The sequence below is a fragment of the Ceratotherium simum genome, chromosome 39, assembly GCF_057802395.1.
Source record: "Ceratotherium simum simum isolate JZ-2026a chromosome 39, ASM5780239v1, whole genome shotgun sequence".
NCBI classification, from domain to species: domain Eukaryota; kingdom Metazoa; phylum Chordata; class Mammalia; order Perissodactyla; family Rhinocerotidae; genus Ceratotherium; species Ceratotherium simum.
In genome coordinates, this window is record NC_141938.1 from 14,633,773 (window position 1) to 14,661,751 (window position 27,979).

The 27,979-nt window shown below is 55.9% G+C and overlaps 1 protein-coding gene across 3 annotated transcripts; it reads left to right on the top strand.

Moving 5' to 3' along the window:
• The first annotated feature begins 1,154 nt into the window (after window positions 1–1,154).
• SGTA (small glutamine rich tetratricopeptide repeat co-chaperone alpha) lies at window positions 1,155–18,107 on the top strand. 3 transcript variants are annotated; one of them, XM_004441332.3, is made up of 12 exons: window positions 1,155–1,212; window positions 7,081–7,220; window positions 8,569–8,675; window positions 8,982–9,066; window positions 10,157–10,256; window positions 11,142–11,246; window positions 12,291–12,429; window positions 13,156–13,218; window positions 14,595–14,632; window positions 15,184–15,273; window positions 15,517–15,639; window positions 16,840–18,107. In XM_004441332.3, exons 2-11 carry the CDS (start codon window positions 7,121–7,123, stop codon window positions 15,629–15,631), a joined length of 942 nt encoding a protein of 313 aa, XP_004441389.1. In that variant the 5' UTR covers window positions 1,155–1,212; window positions 7,081–7,120; the 3' UTR covers window positions 15,632–15,639; window positions 16,840–18,107. The 3 variants fall into 3 exon arrangements, with proteins under 3 accessions (XP_004441389.1, XP_087281913.1, XP_087281912.1); XM_087425787.1 differs by lacking the exon at window positions 16,840–18,107 and adding an exon at window positions 16,617–16,833; XM_087425786.1 differs by lacking the exon at window positions 1,155–1,212 and adding an exon at window positions 1,250–1,295.
• Window positions 18,108–27,979: the final 9,872 nt, after the last annotated feature.

The window sequence follows — 27,979 nt, forward strand, 5'->3', positions numbered from 1 at the left end:
CAATTGAATATCATGAAGAAAGCTTCAGTAAATGGATCCAGGACTTTAAATAACAGGTGTTTTGGAAAAGTGCAGTAGGCTGACCTATATCTAGTGTTGTCAGTTACAACAAAGTCTTGAGCCGTCTAAGGCACCTGGAAAAAAATATTTTACTAGGATTAAACTGACCAAAAAACCCATCTCCTTTATTTCTGCGAGAGAAATTAAAATAATCCAGGGCGTTAAACGTGCATGCTTTTTAAATAGGATAAAAATGAATTGGGAGAACACTTCTGGCAAATTTAACACTAATGGTAGTCCGTTCTGAGTCATTCTAGGGAATTTCTCATCACTCACCCTCCATTAAGCACACCGAGCTTGATCCTACTTGCTCTTCGCTTTCGCTGTTCTCTGCACCTGGAGAGCTTTTTCCCTCGTCCTCCAAATCCACCTCTGAATGAGAGGTCCTCCTTAACCATCCAGCCATCTACCTCCCCAGTCACAATCACGACACCTCATTCTTTCTTCTTAGCGCTTGCCGTTAAGTGAAATTTGTTAATGTATGTACTAGCTTACTAGTTTATAGTCTGCCTACCCCAATACAAGGTAACAAGAGCAGATACTTGGCTGGTTTTTGTCATTGGTTTGCAACAAATATTTGTTGAATGAATATTAGGGACCTGATGTAAACAAATATTTCTGTATTCCTTTACGTCTTGTGGATCGAATGAATAAAAGAAAGCATTTGTGGGTGAGTGGGTGGATGGGTGGGTGAATAAATGAACAAAGATGGTGAGCTGATTAACAGTCGCTCCCATTCACAGAGCGCCTATGATGCTCTCTGGGCGCCAGATGTCCAGACGCAGCTGCACCACGTGGCCTGCTCAGCACCACGTGGCCTGCTCAGCACCACGTGGCCGGCTCAGCCGCCGGCAGAAGTCCGCCACTGTCCCACCATGCACCGCTCCATTCCCGCTCCAGAGGACGAGTCAGTCCTCATTTCTGGCCTCCTGTCGGTCGCAGAGGTCAGTTGCCCTAACGACCAGCTCGTCCCGCCTCTAAATTACGTCACTTCCCCCCGCGCCCACCGCGCTAATCGACGCGCCTGCGCAGAAGGACAGCCAACGGGAGCTGGCCCCTACCGCGCAGGCGTCGCGGCCGGGGGGCGGGGCCGGGCGGCGCCGCGGTGCGCAGGCGCAGCCGTCGGTGGGTCGGGGTTCGGCCGCCTGAGAGGTGAGTGGGGGTTCCCTGCCGAGCCGGACGGCCCGGGGGTCCGCGGTTCGGGACTCCCGGGGCTCCGGGGCCCGTCAGAGGAGGTCGGTACGGGGTTGGGGTCGCTGCGATCCGCGGGATGCTGTGAGTGGGCGGCGCGGAGGGGAAACTGAGGCCGGGCGGTGTCGGGCGGCCCTTCGGCGGCCCAGGTCCCCGTCCCCCGGACCCCAGGCCCGGGGAACGCTGGTTCGCAGGCCCGCAGGGGGACGGCGGGAGGTAAAAGCGCCCCGCACCTCGTGAGCGCGCGCTGGCTGTCCGCTGCTGCCCGGACACACGGCCCCTTTGAATCGGGGAGTCCCGTTTGTGGGGCGCAGGTCGGGACCCCTGTCCCAGCGCCGCCACTTTCCACCTGGCTGAGCTTGGCCGGCCCCTTGATTTCTCCGGGCCTCAGTTTCCCATTCTGTAAAACGGGCGTCGTCACGGTCCCTGCCTCGGGCGGTGCTTGGGGGGATTAGAGCCGCAGGGCCCAGCAGAAGTGCGAGCTCAAAGGGGGGGTCTGCAGTTATGTCTCATCTCACCCTTAGGCTCTTCTGCCTATTGTGCCAGAGGTGGGAGAAATCCGGGGCTGGGGACCAGCTCCACCACCTCTTGCTGGCTGTGTGAGCTTGGGCGAGTCGCCTCCCCTCTCTGAGCAGCACTTTCCTTCTACAGTAGGGGCAGTAGAAGTATCTGGCTACTAGGGTCATTGTGAGGTTAAAAACACGTAGAACATGCTTTAATCAGGTTCCTGGTGCTTGTAGAGCATGGCTGGTTTTGTAATTAGGCGCCAGAAGATGTGAGTGTGCTCTGCATCTTTTAAAGTGACTGATGTTTCTGTTTTTTCTGTTTCTGTAGCTGATTATTTGTTTTGTCTGCTTTCCCACTCCCCAGCCAGGGGTTTTAGCCCCCCAGGGGACACTGGATGATGTCTGGGGACATTTGTGGTTTTCAGGGGGACGGGGGGGGGGCCAGGGATGCTGCTCAAAACCCCACAGTGCCCAGGGTGGCCCCCCACAGAGGAGGACCCGGCCCCACTGTCCACAGTGCCGAAGTGAAACCCTACCCTAGACTAGCGATTGTTTACCAGCAAGGGCTCCGCGGGGTTGGGGGGTATTATGTGCAAGGTTTTGTGTGTGCACCCATTTTTGGGGGTGAGAAAAGGGTACTTTGGAGTTTAGGTCTGGAATCAGACTGCCTGGGTTCCAAACTGCTGATTTGTGTCTCAGCCGGGTGAACTTGGGTGGCGCCCCCATCTTGCTGAGGATGGGGATTAGATTAAACAACCTGGGTTCTCAGCAAACTGTGGTCGGGGCGCAGATCCAGCTGCAGCCTGTTTTTGTAAACCAAGTGTGGGAACCCAGCTGCCCCTCCGTCGCGTACCCGCTACACTGCGGCTGCTTTTGTACTACAAGAGCAGAGTCCAGACGTTGCCGCAGAGACCCTGTGGCCTGTGAAGCTGAAGGCACTTACTCTGCCGCTTGTCAGAAAATGTTTGCTGACCCCTGCAATAAGCCATTGCATGTACAGCAGTCAGCTGGGGGCCTAGAAATTTCTCAGCACTCCACGGATTTCACCAGAGGTGTATAATTCAGTCTTCCTGGAAGGGTGAGTGACTCGGAGTGGGGTTAAGCTCTGCCCCAGATTGAGAGCTGTCCTTTTACTTGATCCTACATTTTTTTGCCAAGACCCAGCACTGGCCTCGGCGGGAAACGCTCAGAGAGGGTTGGAGGAATAAAGGGAATTGTTGGTAGGTCAGCAAAACATAAGGTTTGTTATCTCTGCTGCTGATGAGGAAACCAGAACCAAAGAGAAACGGCCTCCCCGAGGAACTTGGTCACGTGGCTCTGATTTTGACGAGGACCTAACATTTTCCTGAGTCCATACAGGTCAGACGCCCCCAAGTGCTGGCGCTCAGAGGGAAGATGATCTGTCTAAGGGCTCACAGTCCAGTGGGGGGAGACAGGCCAGGAAAGAGTTGGGAAGCCTTGTAGGAGATGCTGGACCAGAAGCAGGACTGATACTTGGGCTTTGCTGGAAAAAGAGGGTGTCCAGCTCTGGCCGAGGAGGTGACCATGCAGCTGGGCATTGGAGGGAGAATAAGATTCCTGGATGAGTCGGAGGGAAAACGAGCAGGTGAGTTTGAGTGGGGCATAGAGGGTTTGGTGAGGGGCCTCGTGTGCACACTTGTGAAGTTTCAGGAGGCTGTCAAGGGGTCTTAAGTGTGCCGGGCATCCTGGTGGCATTTTAGAACCTGAGCTGGAACCTGAGCTCCAGCTGTCGGGACTGCCCTTTCTGGGGGACCCGTGGTGTCCTGGGACTGGGGAGAGGAGCAGAGCACCCGCCTGTACACGCTGGTTTATGAGAAGAGCTGTGGGTTCAGGGGTGGACAGTCCTTCAGAAAGAGGGTCCTTCTCCTTCCTGGGGTGTGGTGAGGCCAGTCACTCATTTTAGTAAGTTGTGCCATTTTTTCCCTTTGAGTGATCAGTTCTGGGCAGGGAAATAAAAAGAATAGAGGCTGATCTTTTTTTAGTTTAATGATAAAATGAAAAGGTGGACTGAGAGCCAGAAAGGGGTCTGAAGACCACCAGAGGAGCTGGCACCGGGCCCCCTGCCACTCCCGGGGGCCCGCGTCCGTCCACCCTCCCCAGGCTCCCTCCTGCACCCTGCGCCTCTAGACCAGCGCCCCGCTGGTGCCTTCCGAGAACTCATAAAGCCCTCACTGTTCGGGGAGAGAGGACGCCTTCTCTGAGAATTTTGTCCAGCGGCCAGAGCCCTACAAGTTGTGATTGTTCACAAGATGCTGGGTGCCTAGGAGCCGTCGAGGAAAAGCGCCATCCTCGTCCTCTGTGGGGCCGGGCTTGGCGAAGAGGAGAAAGTTCCTTCGTCTCAAAGCCGGGGCTGCGCTAAGATTTGCAGACTGTTTCGTATCCTCCCCTCTCGGTGAGGTGGGAGGAGAAGCAACGGTCTTTAGGGACCCCTTGTGTCCTTTGCTGTGGACCCACGCTCCCCTTCCCGCACGTCTGAAATCCAAAATACTCTGCAAACAGAAGATTTCCCGAAGGTTCGCAGCAAAGTCTTTTGGCCAGAAAATCTGATTTATGCTGCCCTAGAGCCTTTATTTTTTCTGCTTAGCGGCTTCCAGAGGTTTTCACTTGGGGGTGGCTTGGCAGTGTCTGGAGACATTTGTGACTGTCACCACTCGGTCAAAGGGGGCCAGGGATGCTGCTCAGTGCCCCACACTGCCCAGGACAGCCCCCCACAGAGAAGGACCCAGCCCCGACGTCTGCAGTGCTGAGGAAGGGGAGACCACGTGTTAATTATCTGGGGAAAAATGGAGTCTGATCCCTGCTCACAAGAGACACCAGAAGAAATCCCTGTGGTCAGACGGTACAAACCAGGGTGTCCCCAGCATCTGTGAGTCCCTCCTCTCTCCCTCCCACTCAGTGTGTGTGTTTGAACGTGGGCAGCATCCTGGGGCCTCAGTAGTCAGATGGTTATGGAACAGAGTCTCCTGGGGGTCAGTGAGGTCCCCTAACCCAGAGGGGCTCACCCAGGACAGTTCTGGCTCCCACCCCCCAGGGGGCACTGGATGGAGACCAAGAGTGCTGTTAAACATCCTGCAGTGTGCAGGATAGTCCCCACAGCAGAGAATGGTCCAGCCCTGGGTGCAGATGGCCTAGTGGAGAAACCCTGCATTAGGCCCTCAATTCTCACAACAGCCTGTGAGGACACCCCTGTCACCCCATGTTATAGAAGAGGAAAGTGAGGCATCACTGGGATGCTCAGATCTGACATAGAGCATTCCCAGGGATGGGGAAGGCGACGCGGGGTGGGCTTTGGGCAGACACAGCTGGGCCTGAGGCGTTATGACTCCAGACTCTGTCCTCCAGGGCAAGGGGACCTCCCTGGCCGGTCATCCATGCGCCAGGCCCAGGGCAGGTGCCAAGTGGCCCTGACTCCTTGACACTCAGCATGTCATGTTGTGGGGCCGACATTTCGGGGGAGATCACATCCGTAGACCAGGAGAAGCCCCCGATGCAGACAGCAACAGATCATACCAGGGAAGGTAGGCGAGAGTTGCCTCAAATGAGGGGTTTAGTGGGGTTAGGAGAGTCAGGCTCCACATGTGCAAAGGCCCTGAGGTGCAAAGGGCGGGAGGCATTGGGAGAACTGAAAGCATGCCGGAAATGCGTGTGACTGCATCTGCAGTTTTCTAAACCCTCAATACCCCCTCAGTCCTCACCCCCTCCGGTCCCAGAGAGCAGGAGACAGTGTGCTCAAGAACACCTCTCCTTGTTTACTCTGAAGCAAGCACTGTCACCGCCAGGATCCATCACCACCAAGATCCGTATTGGTTCTCCGGCAGGGAGAGCAGATCCGTGCGCGCACACACACGCGCCCACGGACACAGACACACAGCCAGGCCAGTGTGAACCTCGTGTGACCCAGCACCACCCCCCCTGGGTCCGACGTGCTCGGAAGCCCTGCCCGGAAGGCTTAGGCCGGTTGTGGCGGTTGCTTTCTGTGGGCCCCTCTGTGTGGCCCCAGAGACCCTCTGCGTCTGCGCCTGCGCCTGGCCGTGTTTCCTCCGGGCTCTGGCATGTCCTGGTCACAGACCTCCCCGTTCCAGGGGCGCTCTTGGGCCAGAGGCACTTGCTTGGTAAAGGCTCATTGTGTCCAGAAACGGGCGGAAAACTCATCACCATCGCCAGAGAGCATTCCGGGGGCGGCCGTAACTCTGTCCAGCTGTACAAAACACAGCTGTTTTCAGTTTTCACTTTTTAAAAATCGAGATATAATTCACATACCATAAAATTCAGTAGATTTTAGCACATTCACAATCCTCTGGAACCGTCACTACTAAGTCCAGAACATTCCACCACCCGAAAAAGCAGCCCCGTCCCCATGAGCAGTCACTCCCCATCCATCCCCCAGCCCCTGACAACCGCGAGCCCACGTTCTGTCTGTGGACGTGCCTGTTCTGGACATTTCACGTCAGTGGAATCACACACCGTGTGGCCTGCTGTGTCTGGTTCTCTCACTCCCTTTGTTTAAGACGCAGTTGTCCGTGAGTGTAGTTTCCCATGAACCAGAAGCAGAGCCCCGAGCAGGCTGGCCGCGCGCGTCTTGACTGCACTTGCGCGGAGACTTGGCGGCGCCAGAGCGCTGGCATCATCTCCGTCTGTTGTCAGCCGGCAAGTCAAGCCTGGGGGGACATGACTTGCTCTTCTCAATTTAATGTAACCGTCTCTGGCCAGTGACGGGTTAATAACATGATAATGCTGTCAGGGGGCCCGCTCCTCGATTTCCAGGGAGCCCAGGTGTTGACCCCACTGGGGGTGTTTTAGGGGGACTAAGACGCCTCATGCGGATCCTAGCCATGCCGGTTAGAACTGAGCAGCCCTGGGCAGGTGTGTGGACCCCTGTCCCGAGCCTGTTTCCTCTAAATGCTGCCTTGGGGGTCGTCGTATGAGGCACTGAGAGGTGTGGTGTAAGCTGCCTTAGGCGCTCAGGTCGCAGACCCCTTGCCCTCGCTTGTTATTCTACTCCACAGCTCTCCCCCTGGGCACTGTGGGGCCAGGTCACTCTCGGGGGGCCGTCCTGGGCCCTGTCGGGGGTCGAGCAGCATCCCTGGCCCCCCCACCCGATGCCAGGAGCACCCCCAGTGTGACAACTACAGGTGTCCCCAGACGTCGCCCAGTGACCCCGGGGCAGGCTCACTCCTGACCTAGGAGTCAGCACGTTGTAGGGAGCCAGAGCAGGCCCTCGGACAGCCTGGAAAGGGACCAGCGCCTGGGGGGGCCTTTCAGACTGCTCAGCCCCCCTCATGCTCTGGGCTTGGGTCCGCAGATCCTGAAGACCCCCGGGCGTCGCCTCTTCGCATCTCAAAATGGACAACAAGAAGCGCTTGGCCTACGCCATCATCCGGTTCCTGCACGACCAGCTCCGGCACGGGGGGCTCTCGTCTGACGCCCAGGAGAGCCTGGAAGGTACGTGCGGCCCACCACCCTCCCTTCCTCTTTTCCTCCCTCCCACTGCACGGTGCTGCCCCTTGGTCACTTCAGGCTGGGCCTCCTGCAGGTATTGTTAATCTCCCTGTCTTCTGTCAAGGTGTGGTTCCAGAACATTCTCTGCCCTCCCAGCGTGTGTGTCCTGTCAAAGGAGAAAGGCTCTCCTGAGAGAGGAGGGGGCGGCCACCATGCCTAGAGGCTACGTGAGGCTGGGGGTGGGGAACCCAGGCTTGAGCAGCAGCCGTCTGCCCGACCCTGCTGCCAGCCCGCTCCGGTGTCCCGCCCCAGAGTCCAGCCCCTGACATCCAGCTCGCCTGGCCCTCGGCTACACGGCACCTGCCAGGTCTTTTTGGGGGTGTGTGTGCAAGAAGGCCAGGCGCAGGGCCACATCGCCTTCGGGCTGGGAAGGTCCTCCACGCCCTTCTCCTGTCCCGGGAACGCCTCGTGGTCCCCGCCGGAGGGGAGTGGGGGGAGGGCCTCGGCCTCGCTCACCTGTGTGTCCTCAGCGCCTCCCCCCACCTGTGCGTCCTCAGCGCCTCCCCCCGGGCAGGTCTCTGTTGGCAGCAGCCCCGGCTCAGACTGAGCACCGTCACTGTGGGGCTTTGCCTGAGGGCGGGTAGACCCGCAGTGTGCAGAGGAGGTGGCCCTGTTTCCCACTAGGGGTCAGGCCCAGGGCTCAAGGGGCCCTACCCACGGAGGAGGCAGGTGCTGGTGTCCTGGGGCGGAGCAAAGAGTCGGAAAGCTGGGCACACGGGCGTGGGTGGCCCCCACGGGCCCTGTGGGCCACCCAGTCTGGTGGTGGCCAAGTCAGATGGTCACAGGGCTCTGGACTAGTCCTGTCCTGCATGGGACCGTGCGGCCTGTGGAAGGAACCCAGTCATGAAGACTTAGGGTGGGGCCTGGCCTCAAGCTCCGGCTCTAGCCGGATTCCCAGGAGGAGGCCCAACAGAGCGTCCCCGGGCACCTTGCCCCAACATGGCACTCGGGCCGGGCTAAGCCCCACCGTCCCCCAGCTGGGCGGCCGAGCATTGTGACCCCACAGAGAGCCCTGACGTCCCCCACCGGAGCCCCCTGGGCGGGGACAGCGTCTTCCCTCCTGCGTCCCCGCTCAAGGGGCTTAAGGGACGTGTCCATCCGTCCTGAGCTTTCGGAAGCTCTCGGCTGACGGGGTCGGGAGGAATCCAAACCAGGGGTCCACGGGGGCACATGCACGAAGCGGCCCACGGTCTTTGCAAACACTCTCGAAGAAGAGGCGTGCACCGTGCCCCAGCCTCAGGGTCAGAAACTCAGGGTCGCCTTCAGAAGATCCCTCTGTCCTCCCTTACAGTGGCCATCCAGTGCCTGGAGACCGCCTTCGGGGTGACGGTGGAAGACAGTGATCTGGCACTCCCTCAGACTCTTCCGGAAATATTTGAAGCAGCCGCCACTGGCAAAGTGAGCCTCGGGGCTTCCCCCAGCCGCCTGCCAGAGCAGCAAGGGGACCAGCTGCTCTGGGGCACCAGCAAGGCCACGTCCTCTCCTGGGCCGGCCGCCTGGGGTGTGGTTCCAGCTTGGCAACAAGAGAAGGGAGGTGCAGGGGCCACAGGCACCTGGGCCTGAGTCACCTTCCCACAGAGCTCAGCTGCTCTTGGGGGTCCCTTGAAGGGGAGGGCGGGAGGCTAAGAGGCACAGGGTTTGGAGGAGGAGGACAGCGGGGTTGCCTGCTGCTCCTCGAAGAGCTCCTCTTTGCTTTGGGGCCAGGAGATGCCACAGGACCTGAGGAGCCCCGAGCGAACCCCGCCTTCGGAGGAAGACTCGGCTGAGGCAGAACGCCTCAAGACTGAAGGTGAGCAGTCTTTCTTCATCGCCACCAGGCACCTTGCTCGCTTGGACTTTGGCAGCTGCAGGGAGGGTGAGGCGGGCTGGTCCCAGGCTCTGGAGCTGACCGGAGGGGTGCTGTTGAGCAGTGGATGGCAAACCAGCCTTTGGAGACGAGGGCCAGGGGCTTTTAAGAACACAGGTACAAGAATGTGGAGAAATCGGACTCTCACACACAGCAGGTGGGAATGTAAATGTTGTAGCCGCTACTGAAGACAGTCTGACAGCTCCCACGTGGTTATGCACAGAGTGACCACGTGACCCAGCTATTCCACCCCTAGGTACGTGTGTGCCCAGGAGAAGTGCAGACACACGTCCACAGAGGTGCTTGTACACAAATGCTCATAGTGCATGATTAGTGATAGCCAAAAAGTGGAAGTGAGGAAGTGACCCAAGTGTCCATCGACTGATGGTGGATAAATAAAACGTGTCCACCCACACACTGGACTATTACTCAGCCAGGAAGAGGAGTGAGGCCCTGACACAGCCACACCATGGACGGACGTTGAACACACGATGCTCAGTGAGAGAACCAGACACAAAAGGCCACACGGTGTGTGATTCCACTGATGTGAAATGTCCAGAACAGGCAGATCCACAGACAGAACGTGGGTTCGTGGTTGTCAGGGGCTGGGGAGGGGATGGGAGTGACTGCTGGTGGGGGCAGGGCTTCTTCTGGGGCGATGAAAGTTTTTAAACTACATAGAGGTGATAGATAGCTTTGAAATACCAAAAACCACTGTATTGTACAAGTGAGTTTTATGGTATGTGAATTACTTCTCGTTAAAACTGGGCTATTGCTGAAGAAAGAGATAATTGACAGTATTCGAGACTTGGGTTCCCAAACAGCACAACCAAGGTGGTGACAGCTGCTGTCACCGAGTGCTCTTGGGCCAGGCCCTGCAGAGCGCTTGACACAAACCACACCCTCCTCCTCACCCCGCCAGCCCCGCTGAAAGCTCCTCATACCCCCAGGTAGAAGCCCGGGAGAGCAAAGAGTGCCATCTCAGCCCCTACACGTGAACAGCGGGGTATACATTTTTTTCCTTTCTCTTTAGGAAACGAGCAGATGAAAGTGGAGAACTTCGAGGCTGCCGTGCACTTCTACGGAAAAGCCATTGAGCTGAACCCGGCCAACGCCGTCTATTTCTGCAACAGGTACCGGCGGGGGCTGGTCGCGCGTCCCCGAGCGTCTGTCCTGTAGGTTAGTGACTGCTCAGCCGCAGTCCCAAATACCACGCAAGTGTCAGGCGGCCAGCGAGGTGTCACTGAGAGCCGATGATGGCGGTAAAATTAGGTGGCAGCGTACTCAAGCCAAGAGAATAACCCGAGATTTGGATACCGTGTACACGGCAGCGTTAATAATAGTGAAGAGCTGCGTGTGGCCTGTGCTTTTAAAGGGAAAGCTGAGTGAACTCGCACGCAAGCCTCTTGGTACAGAAGACTGTGCTGGCGAGTTTTTCATGACAAGAGGGACGGAATGGAGAGCAGGATACAGCATCGGGCGTCTTGTGTGAGAGCCGTGGGAACAGACGGTGTAGAAGAGACCAGAAGGGCGGATGCCAGAGGTCGTGCACATCACCTGCAGGGTCCGCTCACTTTTAGTTTCGTTTTGTTTCGTTTAACTCTTTGGGGGAATGATTCCAGGTTTACAGAAAGGTTGCAAAGACCATGCAAAGAATTCCCCCAATAGCCTTCCCCCGGAACGGCTGCTCTCCAGTTAGCGTTTTAACAATAGTTACGTATTTGGCAACATAAAATGGGCATGAGCTCCCCCCGCAGCGGGAAGACCTGGACAGCAGAGCCCCAAGACTCCGGGTTCAGACCCTGGTCCCATGGCGTTGGGCCACGGTCCTCTGCATCCTTCAGCCTCGGTTTCCCCCCAATAAACGGGGGCAGCGCCCAGCTTGTCACATGCTCTGCACAGGTGCCCAGCGGAGGGAAGCCCATGTACCACACCCCTTGGCAACCCCGTATCTACCCCACCTTACAGATGGGGAAACTGAGGCCCCTCCTCTCTGACTGCCCTGCTTGTGTCCCCAGAGCCGCGGCCTACAGCAAACTGGGGAACTACGCCGGGGCGGTGCAGGACTGCGAGCGGGCCATCTGCATAGACCCGTCCTACAGCAAAGCCTACGGCAGGATGGGGTGAGTGCCGGCCGTCCCGGGGCCTGGGGAGGGCCTGGGCAGTCTCTCTGTCCCGCCTCCACCCGCATCCAGCACATTCCTCCTTCTATTGTGTAGAGCTGTTTCCACACCCACAACCAACCCTCCAACACCAGCCGGGTGTCCAACAGTTGAGGTCGATTCTGACACTACCCGGAGCTAGTGCAGACCCCACACTTTAAGGACCCAGCCCCCCAAGACTGCCTCCACTTCAGACACCAGTTGCGATTGGTGTGGGGCCACCGTTGCTTCTGACCACTGGCTGGAAATTGGCTAGAGGAGGTTCCCACCCCTCCTCCTCAGGTTCAGTAATTCACTAGGCTGCCTGGACTCAGGAAAGCGCTTTACTTGTGTTTCTTGGTTAATTATAGAGGACACGCAGGAACAGCCAGGTGAAGAGGCACACGGGGCGAGGGGCGAGGTCCAGAAGGGTCCTGGGCGCAGGAGCTTCTGTCCCCGTGGAGTTGGGGGCCCCACCCTTCCTGCGCGTGGATGCCTTCACTAACCAGGACTTTCTCCCATCGCATTGTTCAGGAGTTTTATAACCAGTCTGCACCAGCCTCCCTCCCCGGGGGTCAGGAGGTTAGGGGCTGTGAGGTCGCACCCTCCTGGCCACTAGCCCCATCCTGAGTCACCTCATTAGTATAAACTTAGGTGTGATCAAAGGGGCTCGTTATTCATAACAAAGGACACGCCTGTGACTGGAGTTGAGGAGCTTTGTGCCGGGAATAGGGACAAGGACCAAATACATCTTTGTGTGCTGCCGCTCCCTCCTCCGAGGTCCCTCAGCGCTGTCAAAGCCCTTTGTGTTGGCCCCACCAGGGCGCCAGCGCTCGTGCGTTTGAATCCTTGTCACGTGTCTGTCTTCTCAGCCCCTCCCCTGACCCCTTGTGTGTCCTCTCCACCGACCCTGGACACTGGACAGAGAGAGACTGCCCCGAAGCAGTTTGGGGCCTGGGGGCTGAGGGAAGGCGGGCAGCCTCCCGTCCCGGGTCCTCTCCCCACATCCCACCGTCTCCCCCCAAGCCTAGCGCTTTCTAGTCTGAACAAGCACACGGAGGCCGTGGGCTACTACAGGAAGGCCTTGGAGCTGGACCCCGACAACGAGACGTACAAGTCGAACCTCAAGATAGCGGAACTGAAGCTGAGAGAGGCGCCCAGCCCCGTGAGTGCCCCCTGGGGCGAGGGTGTGACTGGCGGGGAGGCGGGGGCACAGGGCGGGCCGGGCATCTGTTGATGGGGTACAGCCAGGCACGCACGGACACGTCTGTCAGGAAGGGAAAAGCGTATCCTCACAGATCTGCAGGTACAGGAGGGGACACCCACAAGGCCCCGCCAGGGGGTCAGCAGGCAGGTGGAGGGCGGGGCCTGTGGACCGGGGCCTGTATGGCGGTTCCCTCAGGAAGGGACAGCAGGGCAGGGCTAGCAGGCCTAGGAAAGGCTGGTTGAGTCATTCTGTGGGCTCTGGGGTGCAGGGGCTGCCCCTGGTTGTCTGGCGCCTGGTCCTGGGTGATTACAGTGTGAGAGCCGATAGAGGAGGGTGGGGCTCTAGGGTGGCTGCTCTGCAAGTTGTTTACTGCCTCTAGGAACTGGCCACCCTGGGAGGGGCCGTCCCTCCAGGGCCAGCAAGGCGCCATGTGTCAGAGCCTCAGAAAGCAAACGACGAGGTCGATACACTGTGCTTTTCCCAAGCGGTCAGCACCATGGTTCGGGCCTTGTACACAGCACCTGTGGCTGCAGGGCCTGGCTGCCCAGGCTGATAGACCATCTGAGCCGTGCACTGCCTGGGTTCCGCACGGGCCCCACTTGGGGTCTGGTCTCAGTTCCCAGGGGCCAGCCTTCGTGGGCCGTGTCCAGGGGCCGCTAACCAGCGCTTTTCTCTTCCCCGCAGACGGGAGGGGTTGGCAGCTTCGACATCGCCGGCCTGCTGAACAACCCGAGCTTCATGAGCATGGTGAGGAGCCCTCCCGTCTCCCCCGCCCACGGCGTCCCCGCCACGCCCCAGGCCTGCGCCTGCGTGTCACTGCCTGCCACAGGCCAGGGCTGCCCGACCGCTGCAGACATCGGGGCGGGTCATTCTCTGGAGGCCCGTCCCGGGCACTGTGGGGGGTTGAGCAGCATCCCTGGCCCCACCCACTGATGCCAGGGGCACCCCCAGTGTGACAACCACACATGTCCCCAGACATTGCCATGTATCCCCTGTGGGCAGAGTCCCTCAGCTGAAAACCCCCCAGTTTCAAGCATGAAGGGTAAACTGGAGAACTACATCCCCACCCCCCAGCTCGGTTTCCTCCTCACAGCGTGGAGGCAGTGATCGCTGTGTGGCCACGCCTGCTTCCTGGGGTTCAGATGAGACACCACAGAGTACAAGGTGCTCCCAAGGCGGAAGCACCGCCTTCCAGCGCCAGAGACTCAAGTCCAGAGGCGCTTGCTCTGTGCAGGGACTTCTTTTGAGAGCGGGCTCCCCCGCTGTGACCCACAGGGGACCAGGCATGTCCGTTCCTGGGTGGTCTTGCTCGGCCTTACTGGTGGCTTCAGGGTGCAGGGTCTCAAACTGTCGGGAGAAAAAAAATCTTGAACCCACTGGCAGTCAGGGAAACGTCCTCACTACAGTAAGGAGCGTCTGTGGATGGAGGATGAGACACAACGCCCTGCAGAGAGCATCCTGGCGGGAGGAGGACTGGCCTGACAGTGGTCACACGTTGACCCGATAACATCCTGGGTCGCAGATGGCTGCCCACCGCTGGGTTTATGGCACACAGCCACACTCGTGTGCTTACATACCGTCCGAGGTGGCTTTCTCAGTACAACAATGGCAGAGACCGTGGCCCATAAAGCCAAAAAATATTTGCTCTCTGGCCCTTTACAGAAAGTTAGCCGGCCCGTGAGCCGCGGCCTGGAGGGCGGGCACCTCTTTGGTTTCCTGGTCATCCACTTCTCAGCATAGGTCTCAAGGGGGTCATCCTCACTGGGGAGGTTTGTGCACAGAAGTGTCCAATGCAATGTCATTTACCCATAGAGCAAAACTGGGAACTCACTGTCCTGAAGTAGTCAGGGGCTGGAAAAGAGAACACGTCCACACGGCGAAACCTAAGCAGCCAGCGACAAAATGATGAGGTGCCTGGAATCTCTTAAAATGAGAGTCCAGGGCAGGGTTAAAGTGTCAGAATGTGGGAGTCAGATGCGGGAAAGGCCGGGAAGACCACGCACCCAGGGGCGCACACGCCCTGCGTGCTGAGCCAGGAGAACCAAAGCGGGTTACGAGAAACCTTTTCAGTGAAACTGTGTGTTTGGAGCTTTCTTTTCTGACAGATCTGTTCTGTTCTTCAGGCGTCAAACCTAATGAACAATCCCCAAGTTCAACAGCTGTAAGTGACAACCATCCCCTGTGGGTTTTCTTGTGGTTAAGTTTCTATTTTATTGTGGTAAAATATACGTAAAACTTAGCATTTTAAAATTTACAACTCACTGGCGTTAAGTAGATTCACAATGTTGTGTAACCATCACCTCTGTCTAGTTCTAGAACATTCCTTCACCCCAAAAGGAGACCCCGTACCTTAGCAGTCACTCCCCCCCACCCCCACAACCCACTTTCTGTCTGTGGATATGCCTGTTCTGGACATTTCACATCAATGGAATCACATGCCGTGTGGCCTTTTGTGTCACAGACATGGCCCAGTGTCCCCTGGGGGACAGCATTGCGCCATTGAGAATCACTGTCTTCAAGCCAGGAAAGAATGTTCCTGGGAAAGCCGAGGAAGTTCACAGGGGCCGTGGTCAGAGAGGGGTATGGTCTGAGGGCTGCCAGGCAATAACAGAGACCATCTCCTGCCAGCGGAGGCCAAGGGCTGAGCAGGGCCGAGGTGGGAGTGGGCAGGCTGCGGCCCTGCTGTCTGCGTCACGTGCTCTGTCCTTGCAGTATGTCCGGGATGATCTCTGGCGGCCACAACCCCCTGGGGACTCCCGGCACCAGCCCCTCGCAGAACGACCTGGCCAGTCTCATCCAGGCGTGAGTAGACTGCTGGATGGGGCGCACGGGCGGGGCGGGGCGCACCCACGACGGGGAAGGGAGAGAAGCAGTGCTGTGTCCTCCAGCGGGTGGCCACACTGCCCTCGAGGGGCACACGTCGGGGCATGTCATGAATGCCTAGGAAACGTTTCCCCGTGAGCAACGGAGGGAGCGGCGGGCAGGGGAGGGGCCAGGGGTGGGGTGGTCTGGCTCCCGCTGAGCCTGGGCGCGCCTCTCCCACAGGGGCCAGCAGTTCGCCCAGCAGATGCAGCAGCAGAACCCCGAGTTGATAGAACAGCTCCGAAGTCAGATCCGAAGTCGGACCCCCAGCGCCAGCAACGACGACCAGCAGGAATGACCGCCCACGTGAGTCCCCCTGTGCCACGGGGCCCTGGGAGCCCCGATGGGGCGGCTCTGAGGCCAGGTGGGGGGCGTCTCGGGTCCTCAGGCCCCTTTCCGGGTGTTTCCACCCAAATCTGGCTCCTCGCCTTCCCGACCGTCTGCAGGTGGGCTGTGGGCTTGTGGCTCAGCTGGGGCCACATAGGGACAAGGGTCGAAACCCTACAGCTCCCTGGAAGGGGTGCTGCCTGAGTGCCTCCGGGCCACACTTGTGCAGAAAGAGTGGAGGCCAAGTGCGGTGGGAGGACCGGCCGGCACCTGCCTCTCGCTGCACGCGGATATTCTGCCTGGGTTTTGCAAATTTTATTTTTTTATTATTTTTTTTTTGTGTGAGCAGATGTTAACATGTACAGTTGCTTAGAAATACACTCGGGTGTCCCAGGAGGGTCCCTGGCGGCCTTGGCTGGCTCGGTTAGCGCCCCAGGGCCCTGGACCTCCGTCCTGTCCCCAGTAGATTGAGTGCCCTTCCTGCGCAGGAGAGGTTTTCATCTGGCCTCGCTGTGACTTCTCTTTATTTCATTATCGTCACTCCTCACATGCTTTTTTTTCTCCCTCCCCCCCAAAGCCCCAGTAGATAGTTGCATGTCATAGTTGCACATCCTTCTAGTTGCTGTATGTGGGATGCGGCCTCAGCATGGCCGGAGAAGCGGTGCGTCGGTGCGCGCCCGGGATCCGAACCTGGGCCGCCAGTAGCGGAGCGTGTGCACTTAACCGCTAAGCCACGGGGCCGGCCCATCACGTGCTTTTTTTTAATCATGGTTTTTTATAGAAATATTTTAAGAACAAAAACATAAAAAAGCAGAAAAAGCAACTTTAATATCTCCACCCAGAGCAACTAATGTTAATATTTTGGGCACTTTTCTTCCCAGTTTTTTTTCTTTTTTTAGTTCGATTTTGGTTGTAACCTTAACCATAAAGTACCTTCACAACATTTTCACGTCCAGGACACCAGAACCACCTGCGATGATGGGCACATTCTGTATCTGCACTAACACAGCAGCTGCCGGCCACACGGGGCCTTTGAAATGTGGCCGTGGGGCCGCGGGACTGAAGTTAATTTAGCTTTAAGCATTGGCCCGTGGTCCCCGAGTCTGGGCGCCCCGTGGGTCCCCAGTCTCCTGCCTGGCACACGCCCTGACTGCCCACCTTCCTGTCTTCTCCTGCCAGCCCCCCCAGCAACATCGGGCCCTTCCCAGCCGACTGGAAGCCTTCTCACGTTTTGCTGTTTTCTCCCATTGGACTGCCTGCCCAAGAGAGAAAAAAGAAATTGGACCTGCATGTTAAGACGGATTTTTATTATTTTTAGTTTTTCCCTTCGCCCCCCCCCCCTTTTGTACTCTCTCACGGCCCACAGACCCTTCTCGAAACAGAGCCAGCAGCTGTGAACACAGACCAGCACCAGTCTCCCTCCTGGCCCCCTGACAACCCAGTCACTAAAGTATTTTCTAGAATATTCCAGGGCAAGGGTAGTCCACGTACCGCTTTCCAAGAAGCGGCCAGTTTTATGTCAGCCCACGTCGGGGGTACCTCGGCTCCGGAAGCCCCTTTCTGCAGCTCCTGCCGCCTTTGATCTGTCTTCAGGGGCCTTCCAGCCCTGTGAGAAGCCGCTTTGTGAGTCGACCTTGGCCGCCCGGCCATGCCTGCTCGGACGAGCTCACTGCCAGCCACGGCCTGGGCGCCTGGGTCCGCCCGGCCCTCGGACCGCGGGTTTTTGCATGAGGAACTCTTTAGTTGCAGCTTCCTACAAGACGATTTCCGTTACCCTGTGCCCTGTCACGGGCAGAACCGGGATGTCCTGGGGGCCCAAGACAAGTTTCTGGGACTTTTCTTCCTATCGAGCGTTTTGACGGAGGCGTGTCTGACTCGGATCCTCTTTCTCCAGTGCTGATGGCCGACAGACCTCGAGGGGCGTGATCACGACCTTTCAGCCTGGCCCCCGAGCCTATCCTAGCCTGTCTGTGTCCTGGCCCACTGCCCTTCTGCCCACAGGTGGTCCCACCGGCCCGGCGCATCTGGGTCCTCAGCGAGCCCCCACCTCCATATAGAGCTGGTGGGGGCCCCTGGTGCCACCGCCCCGGCCTGAGATTGCCAAGCAGCCGCCAGAGCTGCTTGTAGGGGGGACAAGCCAGGGCCAGGACGTGCAGCCACTGCAGGTGTCCCCACGGCCCCTGCTCGAGCAGGACCGGGGAGGGAGGAGAGGTCTGGTGCCACTGCACCAGCGACAGCGTTGGTGGCTGGCTCGTCGGAGGCCCGGCCGTGGTCTAGGGCCGTCTGCAAGGTAGACCCTGAACCGTGTGTGTTGTAGGTAATAGTAGGAGACGGGCTGCCGTCAGCCACCTGCAGCCCGTTACACGTCCTCGAGATGTATCCTAACTTGAGTGCTAGCCGTGGCGACAGGCGTAACGTGTGGGGAATAAATAGACATCGTGACCTCTGCTCGGCTCTGCGTGACCTCGGTGCCACCCTCCCCTCCCTGCCCCCAGCTTCCAGAAACCCCAGCCTGTAGCTTCCACATCACTGGGCACATGCTACGTGGAAATCATGGCAGTGCTTGACATGATGCCTCTGTAAACACTTCCTGGGCCAGGGGTCGCGGATGGCTCCGAAAACTGCAAACCTCTGGGCTCATCCTGTATTCCTTCCTTCCCTTAGCTTTGTGTCCAGTCACCCCCTAGTGTAAAGGATGACCTCGGGTCTGCCTAGGCTCCTAGGTTCTTGGACAGAGCAGTGAAGTTATTCTGTGTCGCTTTTCTAGTATGTTCTCATGGCACATAAACTCCCCATTCTGTAACCCAAAGAGCCTGAGAGAAGTGGTCCCAGGCAGCAAAGAGCCCGAGAACTTTCTGGGCTCATCTCAGCCCCAACCGTCGGGCGCTCTGGGGTCTCCTGGGCTTGGAAAGCGCTCCGTGAATGTCATGTAAACTTTACATGGACTCTCGGTCACCATTTACAACCTGCCCACGGAAGCACCTATATGCCCATTTCACAGGCAAAGGCACGAGCTTTGTCTGCCCTGTGGTCACCCAGCCCGTGAATGTCAGACCTGGTGTGGCCTGGCCCCTGGCGCAGAGCCAGAGCCGTGAGGGGTGCATGAGGACCCCTCCTCCATGTGGGGCGGCCCGCTCCATCCCCAGGTGGAGAAACGCGATTCCAGGCTCTGCAGTTAACTGTCCTCAGCTCCCACAAATCACAGAAAACGGACAGAATCAGCCGTCCCCGGGAGCACTCGCTGTAGTGAGCGCGGGAGACGGAGCGGGGAGAGTAAGGCCGGCGTGTCTTAGAGGGTGGATGCCTCTCTGTGGGGCATTCCTGCCCCCAGGGGACACTGGGAGACGTCTGGGGACATCTGTCACACTGGGGGTGCTCCTGGCATCAAGTGGGTGGGGCCCAGGGATGCTACTTAACTACCCACAGTGCCCAGGACGCCCCCCCAAGGAATGACCCGGCCCCGATGTCCGCAGCACCAAGGGGGAGACCCTGCTCTAAGGGCATCCTGGGCAAATGAGTCTGACCAAAGGTGAGGAGTTGAGCTGCTGGGCAGGTGAGCAGGGGTCACGCTCCACGAGGCGTCCCGAGGGGGTGGCACTGGAGAGGACGTGTCCCCAGTGTGGGCTGAGGCCGGCTGGAGGACAGGTAGGTGAGGCAATGGCCGAGGCCACACAGCCGGCGAGGGCAACCTAATGGTGCTCCTGAGCGTGTCGCAGGCTCTGTTTCTCCAGGGCCCAGGGGACTGCAGTCAGGTGAGACCATCTTTGCTCAACCCTGGGCCTCCGAGCCAGAGGGTGGAACTCAGGCACAGCCAAAAGATGGCCTCGCAAGGAATTCTGTCCCACACACAGATTTTACCCAAGGACCAAGAAGGGCATGGGGGAGTGTGTGAGCGTTCTCCAGAGAAACAACCAGCAGGATGTATGTATGGAGAGAGATTGACTCTAAGGAATTGGCTCACGTGATTATGGAGGCTGACACGTCCCAAGATGGGCAGTCAGCAAGCTGGAGACCCAAGAGAGCAGATGTGTAGTTCCAGTCTGAAGGCCAGTGGGCTCGAGACCCAGGAAGAGCTGATGTTTCAGTTCAAGTCCAAAGGCAGGAAGAGACTGATGTCCTCACTCAGCAGGCAGGAGCAGTGCCCTCTTAGCCTTTTAGCACTATTCAGACCTTCAACTGATTGGACGAGGCCCACCCACATTGGGGAGGACAATGCTTTACTCTGTCTACCCATTCATTTATTTTTATTTTTATTTTTTTGTGAGGGAGATCAGCCCTGAGCTAACATCCATGCTAATCCTCCTCTTTTTGCTGAGGAAGACTGACTCTGAGCTAACATCTATTGCCAATCCTCCTCCTTTTTTTTTTTTTTTTTTCCCCAAAGCCCCAGTAGATAGTTGTATGTCATAGTTGCACATCCTTCTAGTTGCTGTATGTGGGACGCGGCCTCAGCATGGCCAGAGAAGCGGTGCGTCAGTGCGCTCCCGGGATTGGAACCCGGCCGCCAGTAGCGGAGCATGCGCACTTAACCGCTAAGCCATGAGGCCCGCCCTGTCTACCCATTCAAATGTTAATGTTCATTGAACCGTTCTCAGACACACCCAGATCCCAGGAACTTCCATGGCAAAAGAGACTTTGCGGGTGGGATTAAGTTGAGGCCCCTGGGTTGGGGGATGACCCTGGATCCCCCGGGGGCCCAGTGTCATCAGAGGGAGGAGGAGGGTCAGAGGCAGAGAGAGACGGGAGACGCTGTGCTGCGGGCTGTGCAGACGGAGGAAGGGGCCCCAAGCCCAGGACGCGGCCTCTAGAAGCTGGAAAAGGCAGGAGACAGTTCTCCCTGGAGCCTCTGGAGGACAGCCCTGCCCGGACCTGGATTTTAGCCCAAGGGAGGCCCGTGTCAGGCTCCAGACCTCCAGGACTGTGAGATGATAAACATATTGTGATCCACTAAATTGGTGGCAATTTGTTACAGCAGCCATGGGAAACTAATACACGTGTATACGAAGCATTCGTTCTGATGTCGCCGTGTTGCCCTCCAAAAATCTCACAGCAATTTGCCTTCCTTGTCTACCAATTTCCATTTCCACTCATAACGTATGAGGACATGTCTGTGGCTGAAAATTTTCTAAGGATCAATTCTAATTGAGAAGATGGAGGGAGCTGCCTGGGCCGCTGTCTTTTCATTTTATGAAATTCCCTGTCTGGGTACCTTGGAACCACCGAATCAGGTGGTGTGTGCATTTCCTGTGGCTGCTGCAACATTCCCGCAAATTCCGTGGCTTTTAACAACACACACTGTGCCACGGTTCTGGAGGCCAGAAATCGGCCTTGGTCTCACTGCGCTAAAATCACAGTCACCAAGGCTGCTTCCAGCTGGAGGCCCCAGGGGAGAATCCATCCCTTGCCTTCTCCAGTTTCCAGAAGCCACCATGGGTGGTGTAGGCGATGAGGGGCCATCAGGACCTGTACTCGGCCCCCAGCTGGCCACTGGGCACTGGAAACACCTTTGACCCTTCCAGCAGGAAGCCAAAAACCTACCCACTTCCTTCGGCCGCGGCCTGTGTGGGTCTCAGTGGGGTTGTGTTTCGCTTCCAGTGACCTTGAACTGCTGTCTCCTGCACAGACTGCTTTGCTGTTTCTTCCCCATTGGACGATGGCCAATAGGGAAAGGACCATCAAGGAGGAGAAAGGAACCGTCCTCCGTGCTGCTGGCGGGTGTGGGAGCTTCCTGCTGTCCTCACCTGCCTTGTTACTCCAGGTGCCGAGGGTGGGTCAGCAGTATGGGCCGCCCCCCACTGGGGCTGGTCAGGGAGACAGGATCCCAGGGTTCCCATTGGCGTTTCCACAAAATCGCTCAGTGATTTCTACACACATTAAGCTTTGAGAACCACCAAATCAATGCAGGAAACGCATTTGTGTAGCTCCAGCTACATGCATAAGGAAATGGTTCAGTTTTTTAAACTGAGATAATTCACATAACATAAAACCCGCCATTTAAAATTGTACGTTCAGTGGTTTTTAGTACATTCACAGAGTTGTGCAACCATGACCACTAATTCCAGAACATTCCATCATGCCAAAAACCCCCTTTCCATGAGCAGTCCTTCCCCATCCACTTCCCCCAGCCCCTGACAACCAGGAACCCACTTTCTGTCTGTGGATGTGCCTGTTCTGGACATTTCACATCAATGGAATCACACACCGTGTGTCCTTCTGTGTCTGGTTCTCTCACTGAGCATCGTGTGTTCGAGGTCCGTCCACGGTGTGGCTGTGTCAGGGCTTCGCTCCTCTTCATAGCCGAATAATATAGGAACTGGATCTTAACCCTGGCTAAACATTTGAATCATCCAGGAAGCTTTTAACAACTACTCATAAAAATAAAGTGTTTTGTAGGTAATATTGTAAGTGGCAGGGACATCAATGAGCCACATCTTCCTCAAACAAGTCACCATTTAATGACCACCCACTGTGTGCCAGGCGCGTTAGTACCTTTCCTCCCAGTCTTCAAAGTGAGGATTTTCATCCTGAATCCACAGGCCCGGATGGAAAGCGTGTTACATACCAGGCTCCAGAAATCCTGTTTGCTTTCCAATACACCAGCCTTCACGTCAAATCCCGTTAAAGGCTCTATGTTACTTATCTGTTGCCATGTCACAAGTCACCATAAACTCAGTGGCTTAAAACATCACACATTGATAACTTTCCAGTTTCTATGGGTCAGAAATCTGAGTGCAGCTCAGCTGGGTCCTCTGCTCAGGTCTCAGCAGGCTGCTGTCGAGGTCCCAGCCAGGGCTGCATTCTCATCTGAGGCCCGACTGGGGAAGGGTCCTCTTCAGAGCTCATCTAGGTCGTTGGCAGAGTTCAGTTCTTATGGTTGTAGGACTGAGGCCCCCAGCCTCCCTCTGGCAGTTGTCTGGAGGCTGCCCTCCCTCAGCTCCTACAAGAGGCCTGCAGCTCCTCACCACCCAAGCCTCCTCTATTCATTTCCTGGGGCTGCTGCAACAAATTACTACAAATTTGGTGGCTTAAAACAATATACATTTATCCTCTCATAGTTCTGGAAGCCAGAAGCCTGAAATCAGTTTCTCAGGCCCCAAATCAAGGTGTCGCAGGGCTGTGCTCCCTCCGGAGCTTCTAGGGGAGAAGCCCTCCTTTGCCTCATCCAGCTTCTGCTGGTGCCAGCGCCCTTTGGTTTGTGGCTACATCGCTCCCGTCTCTGCGTCCGTCTTCACATGGCCTTCCGTCCTGTGTCAAATCTCCCTCTGCCTCCCTCTTATAAAGACCCTTGTGAAGACGTCGGGCCCACCCAGGTAATCCAGGATCATCTCCCATCTCAGGATCCTTAACTTAATGACCTCTGCAAAGTCCCTTTTGCCACGAAGGTGACATATCCACAGGTTCTGGAGATTAGGACGGGGACATCTCTGGCGTCATTATTTAGCTCTCTCCACAACTCCCAACACGGCCACTTCATCAAAGCCAGCAATGGCAAGGGAGCCTCTAGAGGGAGTTGGCTAGCAAGACAGAATCTTCCGTAACGTAACGCAATCACGGGAACAACCTTCATCACCTTCGCTTTACCCTGTGGGTTGGAAGTGAGTCACGGGGGCCCCCACACCCAACAGGAGGGGATTATGCAGACGGTGACCACCAGGAGGTGGGGGTCATTGGGGGTACCTTACAGCTTGTCTGCCGCCACAGGCTCGAGCTTAGCCGAATCCTCCAGCTGTCTGTCTCTGCTACCAACCAGAAGTGACCTGATCGCCTTGACAGCCTCTGTGAAGGGGGCCGTCACGTTCAAAGGGCCGAGAATGGAGGAGCGGTTGTGAATCACCAGGTCCCGGGTCTGGTGAGAGTCTGGGCATCTTCGGTCTTTAGTGAACCCGCACCCCTCGTCTCCATGTGGCTCCCTATTTCTGTCAGTCACTTCCAGTGGGAATTCTTCAGAATGAAGAGGGAAACTCCGGCATCATTCTAAGGTCTTACAAACCTTCTAGAAAGTGCTTTTGGCAAAATCTAAACGCTTCATGCTGCCGGTTAAGCCTGTTTCCTCCTTGTCTGTGATTAGCAAGGATGGACTGGTGGCCCCCAGCACAGAGGGGAGGATTAAGTGGTCCCCACCTGGGCTGCCCGTTGAAATGCTCTGACGACCTTTAACACCGACACCTGCATCCCACCCCCGGAGACTCGGACAATTCTTCTAGGGCGGCGATTGTCAACAGGGGCAGTCTTGCCCCCCAGGGGACACTGGGCAGTATCTGGGGACATTCGTGGATGTCAGGACTGAGGGGTGCTCCTGGCATCGAGTGGGTGGGGGCCAGGGATGCTGCCCAACACCCTGCAGGGTCTGAGAACTCCTGTCCTGTCTCTGAGCTCTCCTCGGCTTATTTAGCCAACCCCTCTAGTTCTGCATCTTAAGGAAGCAGCCCAGGTGACTGTTACGCACCTGTTGGGAGAACCCCACTTTGAGAAACATTGGTGGGCACATGAACATGAGCCATGCATTCCAGAAGCATCTACGTATGTCTCTTAGATCTTCCCAGATGATCTCCATTCCGTCCCTCCCATCCTGTGTATTGGTCACTTGGAGGCCCTGCAGAACCTCTTCCAAATTTCCCCCAAACACAGTTAAGTGCTCAGGAGAGACCCAGAAACTTTCTGGGGTGGCACCACTAGCAGAGTGGGGAAGGAAAAAAAAAACAGGAGTAGCTGTCAACATCTCATCCCAGGAGCCAGTGGCTTCTCTATGTGACTCGATGAGAAGTGTGTCATGGATAATTACTGCTCGATCCCACACGAGTCAAAAATAGGAGATTTCTGAATATTCTCGTCAGAGGTGCACTGAGCAAAAAAAAAAACAGCAATTAAACATGGATTTAGCATAAGTCGTGACTTGGAAAAACTTCCAGGAGTAGGTTGAGCCTTGAGATGTAAGGCAGCTGCTGTTACCGTAGATGGAGTTAAGAAGACTCTGTTCTCTCCATCTCCGCACCCTCCCCACGTCATTCCCAGGGGCTAGACCGCAAACCCCACCCGGGTTAAGTCCCACAAAGAAGCAACGAGGAAGAAAGAAAGTGTGTCTCTCTCTGTCACAGAAGCACAGCTCTCAACTGGGGGCGGTTCTGCCCCCAGGGGACACCAGGCCATGTCTGGGGACATCTGTGGTCCTCACGACTTGGGGCGCTCCTGGCATCGAGTGGGTGGGGGCCAGGGATGCTGCTCAACCCTCTACGGCGCCCAGGACAGCCCCGAATGTCAGTAGTACCGACGGGGAGAGAGAGGCCCTACCCTGCAGTATTATCAGCACACAGAAGACCCTAGATGTATGTCCCACATAAATAAATGTCCCAAACCGTTTTGCCAGCGGCAAAACTAATTTGCTCACTGGCTCTAGAGTGTCCCTGTATCGTCGCAGCAAAGATTTCACCCCAGCCTGGGTAACGTGAAAACCCAAAACTGAGTCATCTTCCCCACCTTTTCATCTTGCAAAATCAATTACTTCCAAGTTGGAGCAAAAACCAATCTCTTGGGATGTGGCCCTCAAGCATGAGAAGCCGAGGCCACCAGGTGGCGCACCAGCGCCGGGGCCTCCTGGGTGCTGCCCCCTGCATCCCTGGGGGCCGGTGCGCAGCATCAGGACCAGAAACAACTACATCTGATCCTGAAACCGCCTGGGCTCGAGCCTAGAAACGCCCCCGTCCTAGAGATCGGCGTTGTGCTTTTTGAGCTGTTTTTCTTTTCAGAATGAGAAATCCTCCCAGCTGGGGACGTTCTGCCAGGCGCTGGGCTGTGATGGGGCCACCATCCTGAGTTGCCCGATGCGATATAGGGTCAAAGAAAATGCATCCCTCCAGTGGTGAGGTTGGAGGGTGCAAACCACAAATTCTGCTCAGCTCACGGCTGATCCCAGTTCTTTGTAAACTCATGTAGACTTGGGGAGTCCATTCTTTTTTTCCTTTTTGAATCTGAGGAAGATTCGCCCTGAGCTAACATCTGTTGCCAGTCTTCCTCTGTTTTGTATGTGGGACACCGTCACAGCATGGCCACTGACAAACGGTGTAGGTCCGCGCCCGGGAACCGAACCCAGGCCGCTGAAGCAGAGTGCACCAAACTTAACCACTAAGCCCACCAGGGCTGGCCTGAGGGACTCCATTCTTTATTCCCTCTCTTTTATTATTGTGCTTCTCAGACTGTTTATCAACGTGTAGCATACATGCACAAAAGTGCACAAATTATAAGCAAACAGCTTAATGAGTTTTCACAAAGGGGACACCCATGTCATTGGCACCCAGGCCAAGAACAGAACCTGAGCAGCCCCCATCATGCCCCCTCCACTCATTACCACCCCGAAGGGCAACACTGCCCCAGTGCCTAATAGCGGGGGTTAGTTTCACCTGTTTTTGAAATGTATACAAATGGAGTCTATGAAACGTGAAACCATAAAGATTGTAGAAGAAAATATAGATTATGATTATGGGTGGGCAAAATTTTCTTAAAGAGAACACAAAAACCACTGTAATGGTTAATTTTGTGTGTCCACTTGGCTAGACCATGGTACCCACATATTTAGTCAAACACCAGTCTAGATGTTAGTGGGAAGGTATTTTTTAGATGAGATTAACATTTAAATCAGTTGACTTTGAGTAAAGCCGATAACCTCCATAAAGTGGGTGGGCCGCATCTAATCAGTTGAAGCCTTTAAGAGAAAAGACTGAGGTCCCCCCGAAGAAGAGGGAATTCTGCCTCCAGACTGCCTTGGGACTTGAGCTGCAACATCAACTCTTCCTTGGTCTCCAGCTGCTGGCCTGCCCTGCAGATTTCAGACTTGCCAGCCCCCACCATCTCCTGAGCCAATTCTTTAAAATAAATATGGTTCTCTGGAGAACCTTGACTAATACAGGCTCTAACCATAATTTTTTTTTAAAATCAACAAATTAGACCACATTAAAAGAGAAGGAAAACGTGAGCCATTGAGTGAGTAAAGGCATTCACAATATATAGTTGACAAAAACATAAAGTACTCCTACAAATCAATGAGCAAAACAGAGATAGCCTAATTTTTTAAATGGGCAAAACACTTAGAAAGACATTTCGAAAAACAGGATGTACAATTGGCAAATATGTATACGAAAAAGGGCTCAATTTCATTAGACATCAGGAGAACACTAATTAAAACCATCATTTGAGACAACTACAAGAAAAAACAAGTGCTGCACATTACAAAGGTGTGTCCAGAGTTCCAAGACCCCCAGGTGCGGGGATTTGCCAGGAGGACCCCAGGACTCAGCAGTGCTCGTCCTCTTGGCCGTGGTTTATACAGAGAAAGGACACGAAGCAAAATGAGCAGAGGAAAGGCACGTGGGGCAGGGATGGGGAGACCAGGCAGAAGCTTCCAGAGTCCTCTCCCAGGGGAGTCCCACAGGACGTGCCTAATTCCCCCAAACCAGATGTGACAGCGCGTGTGAGGTGCTGTCTCAAGGGGCTCAGAGACCCAGGCCCAGGGTTCACACTTGGGTCACACAGGGCGTCTGCCCGGCACAGATGAGAGTCCAGACCCAGGAGGAGAGCAGGTGCTCGGTGTAGACCTCGTGTGTGCACAGACAGTTTAGGGCCGGGGAGCCCCCGGAGTCCAGTCCCAGGTGCCACCGGGGGCCAGCCTGGCAATCTGGCCTGTCTGAGGATAGGAGTCTGAGGTCTGCTGTGTTAACTCTTTTCTGCACCAAAGGGGAAAAGCCAGCTGTACATTATTGTGAGGATGCTTTCACAGGCATCTACATACGTCAAAATCTATCTAACTGTACACTTTAAATACGTGTGGCTTATTGCATGTCAATTACACCTCAGTAAAGCTGCTAAAATGGTTTTATTTCATAGTTCCATGATGAGCTGTATGGATCGAGCATCTTGTGTTTATTCACCTTTTGTATTTGTTCTCCTGTGAATTGTCATTGATCTCCCTTCCCATTTTTATTTTAGGATGCTTGTTCTTTATCAAGTGTTCTGTCTCACCTGTTACCAACATTTCCTCTTGTCTGTCACTTATCTCTTAAGCCCATTCATAGTGTCTTTACTCTGGAAGATTTCTGAAATATTCAATGTCGTCAAATTTGTTGGTATGTCTTCTCTCATGTGCTGAAAACATCTGCTTATACATAGGTCTTGGAGTCTAGGAGGCTTTCAAAAATATGTCTCGAATGAATAAAAGACCAAAGCTTACGCAACTCCTTCTCATTCTCTAAATAATTATGAATAAATACTGCACATTATGAATTCTCCTAGAGGAGGGAGTCATCCTGTGGGCATTTACCTGGCGTGCTAT

What these genes read in the sequence shown, in the direction of transcription:
- SGTA (XM_004441332.3), top strand. Translation starts at nt 7,121, where the DNA reads ATGGACAACAAGAAGCGCTTGGCCTACGCCATCATCCGGTTCCTGCAC. An exon ending in TGAGAGAGGCGCCCAGCCCC is followed by an intron (nt 12,430 to 13,155) that starts GTGAGTGCCCCC and finishes TCTTCCCCGCAG; the next exon opens with ACGGGAGGGGTTGGCAGCTT. An exon ending in ACCCGAGCTTCATGAGCATG is followed by an intron (nt 13,219 to 14,594) that starts GTGAGGAGCCCT and finishes TCTGTTCTTCAG; the next exon opens with GCGTCAAACCTAATGAACAA.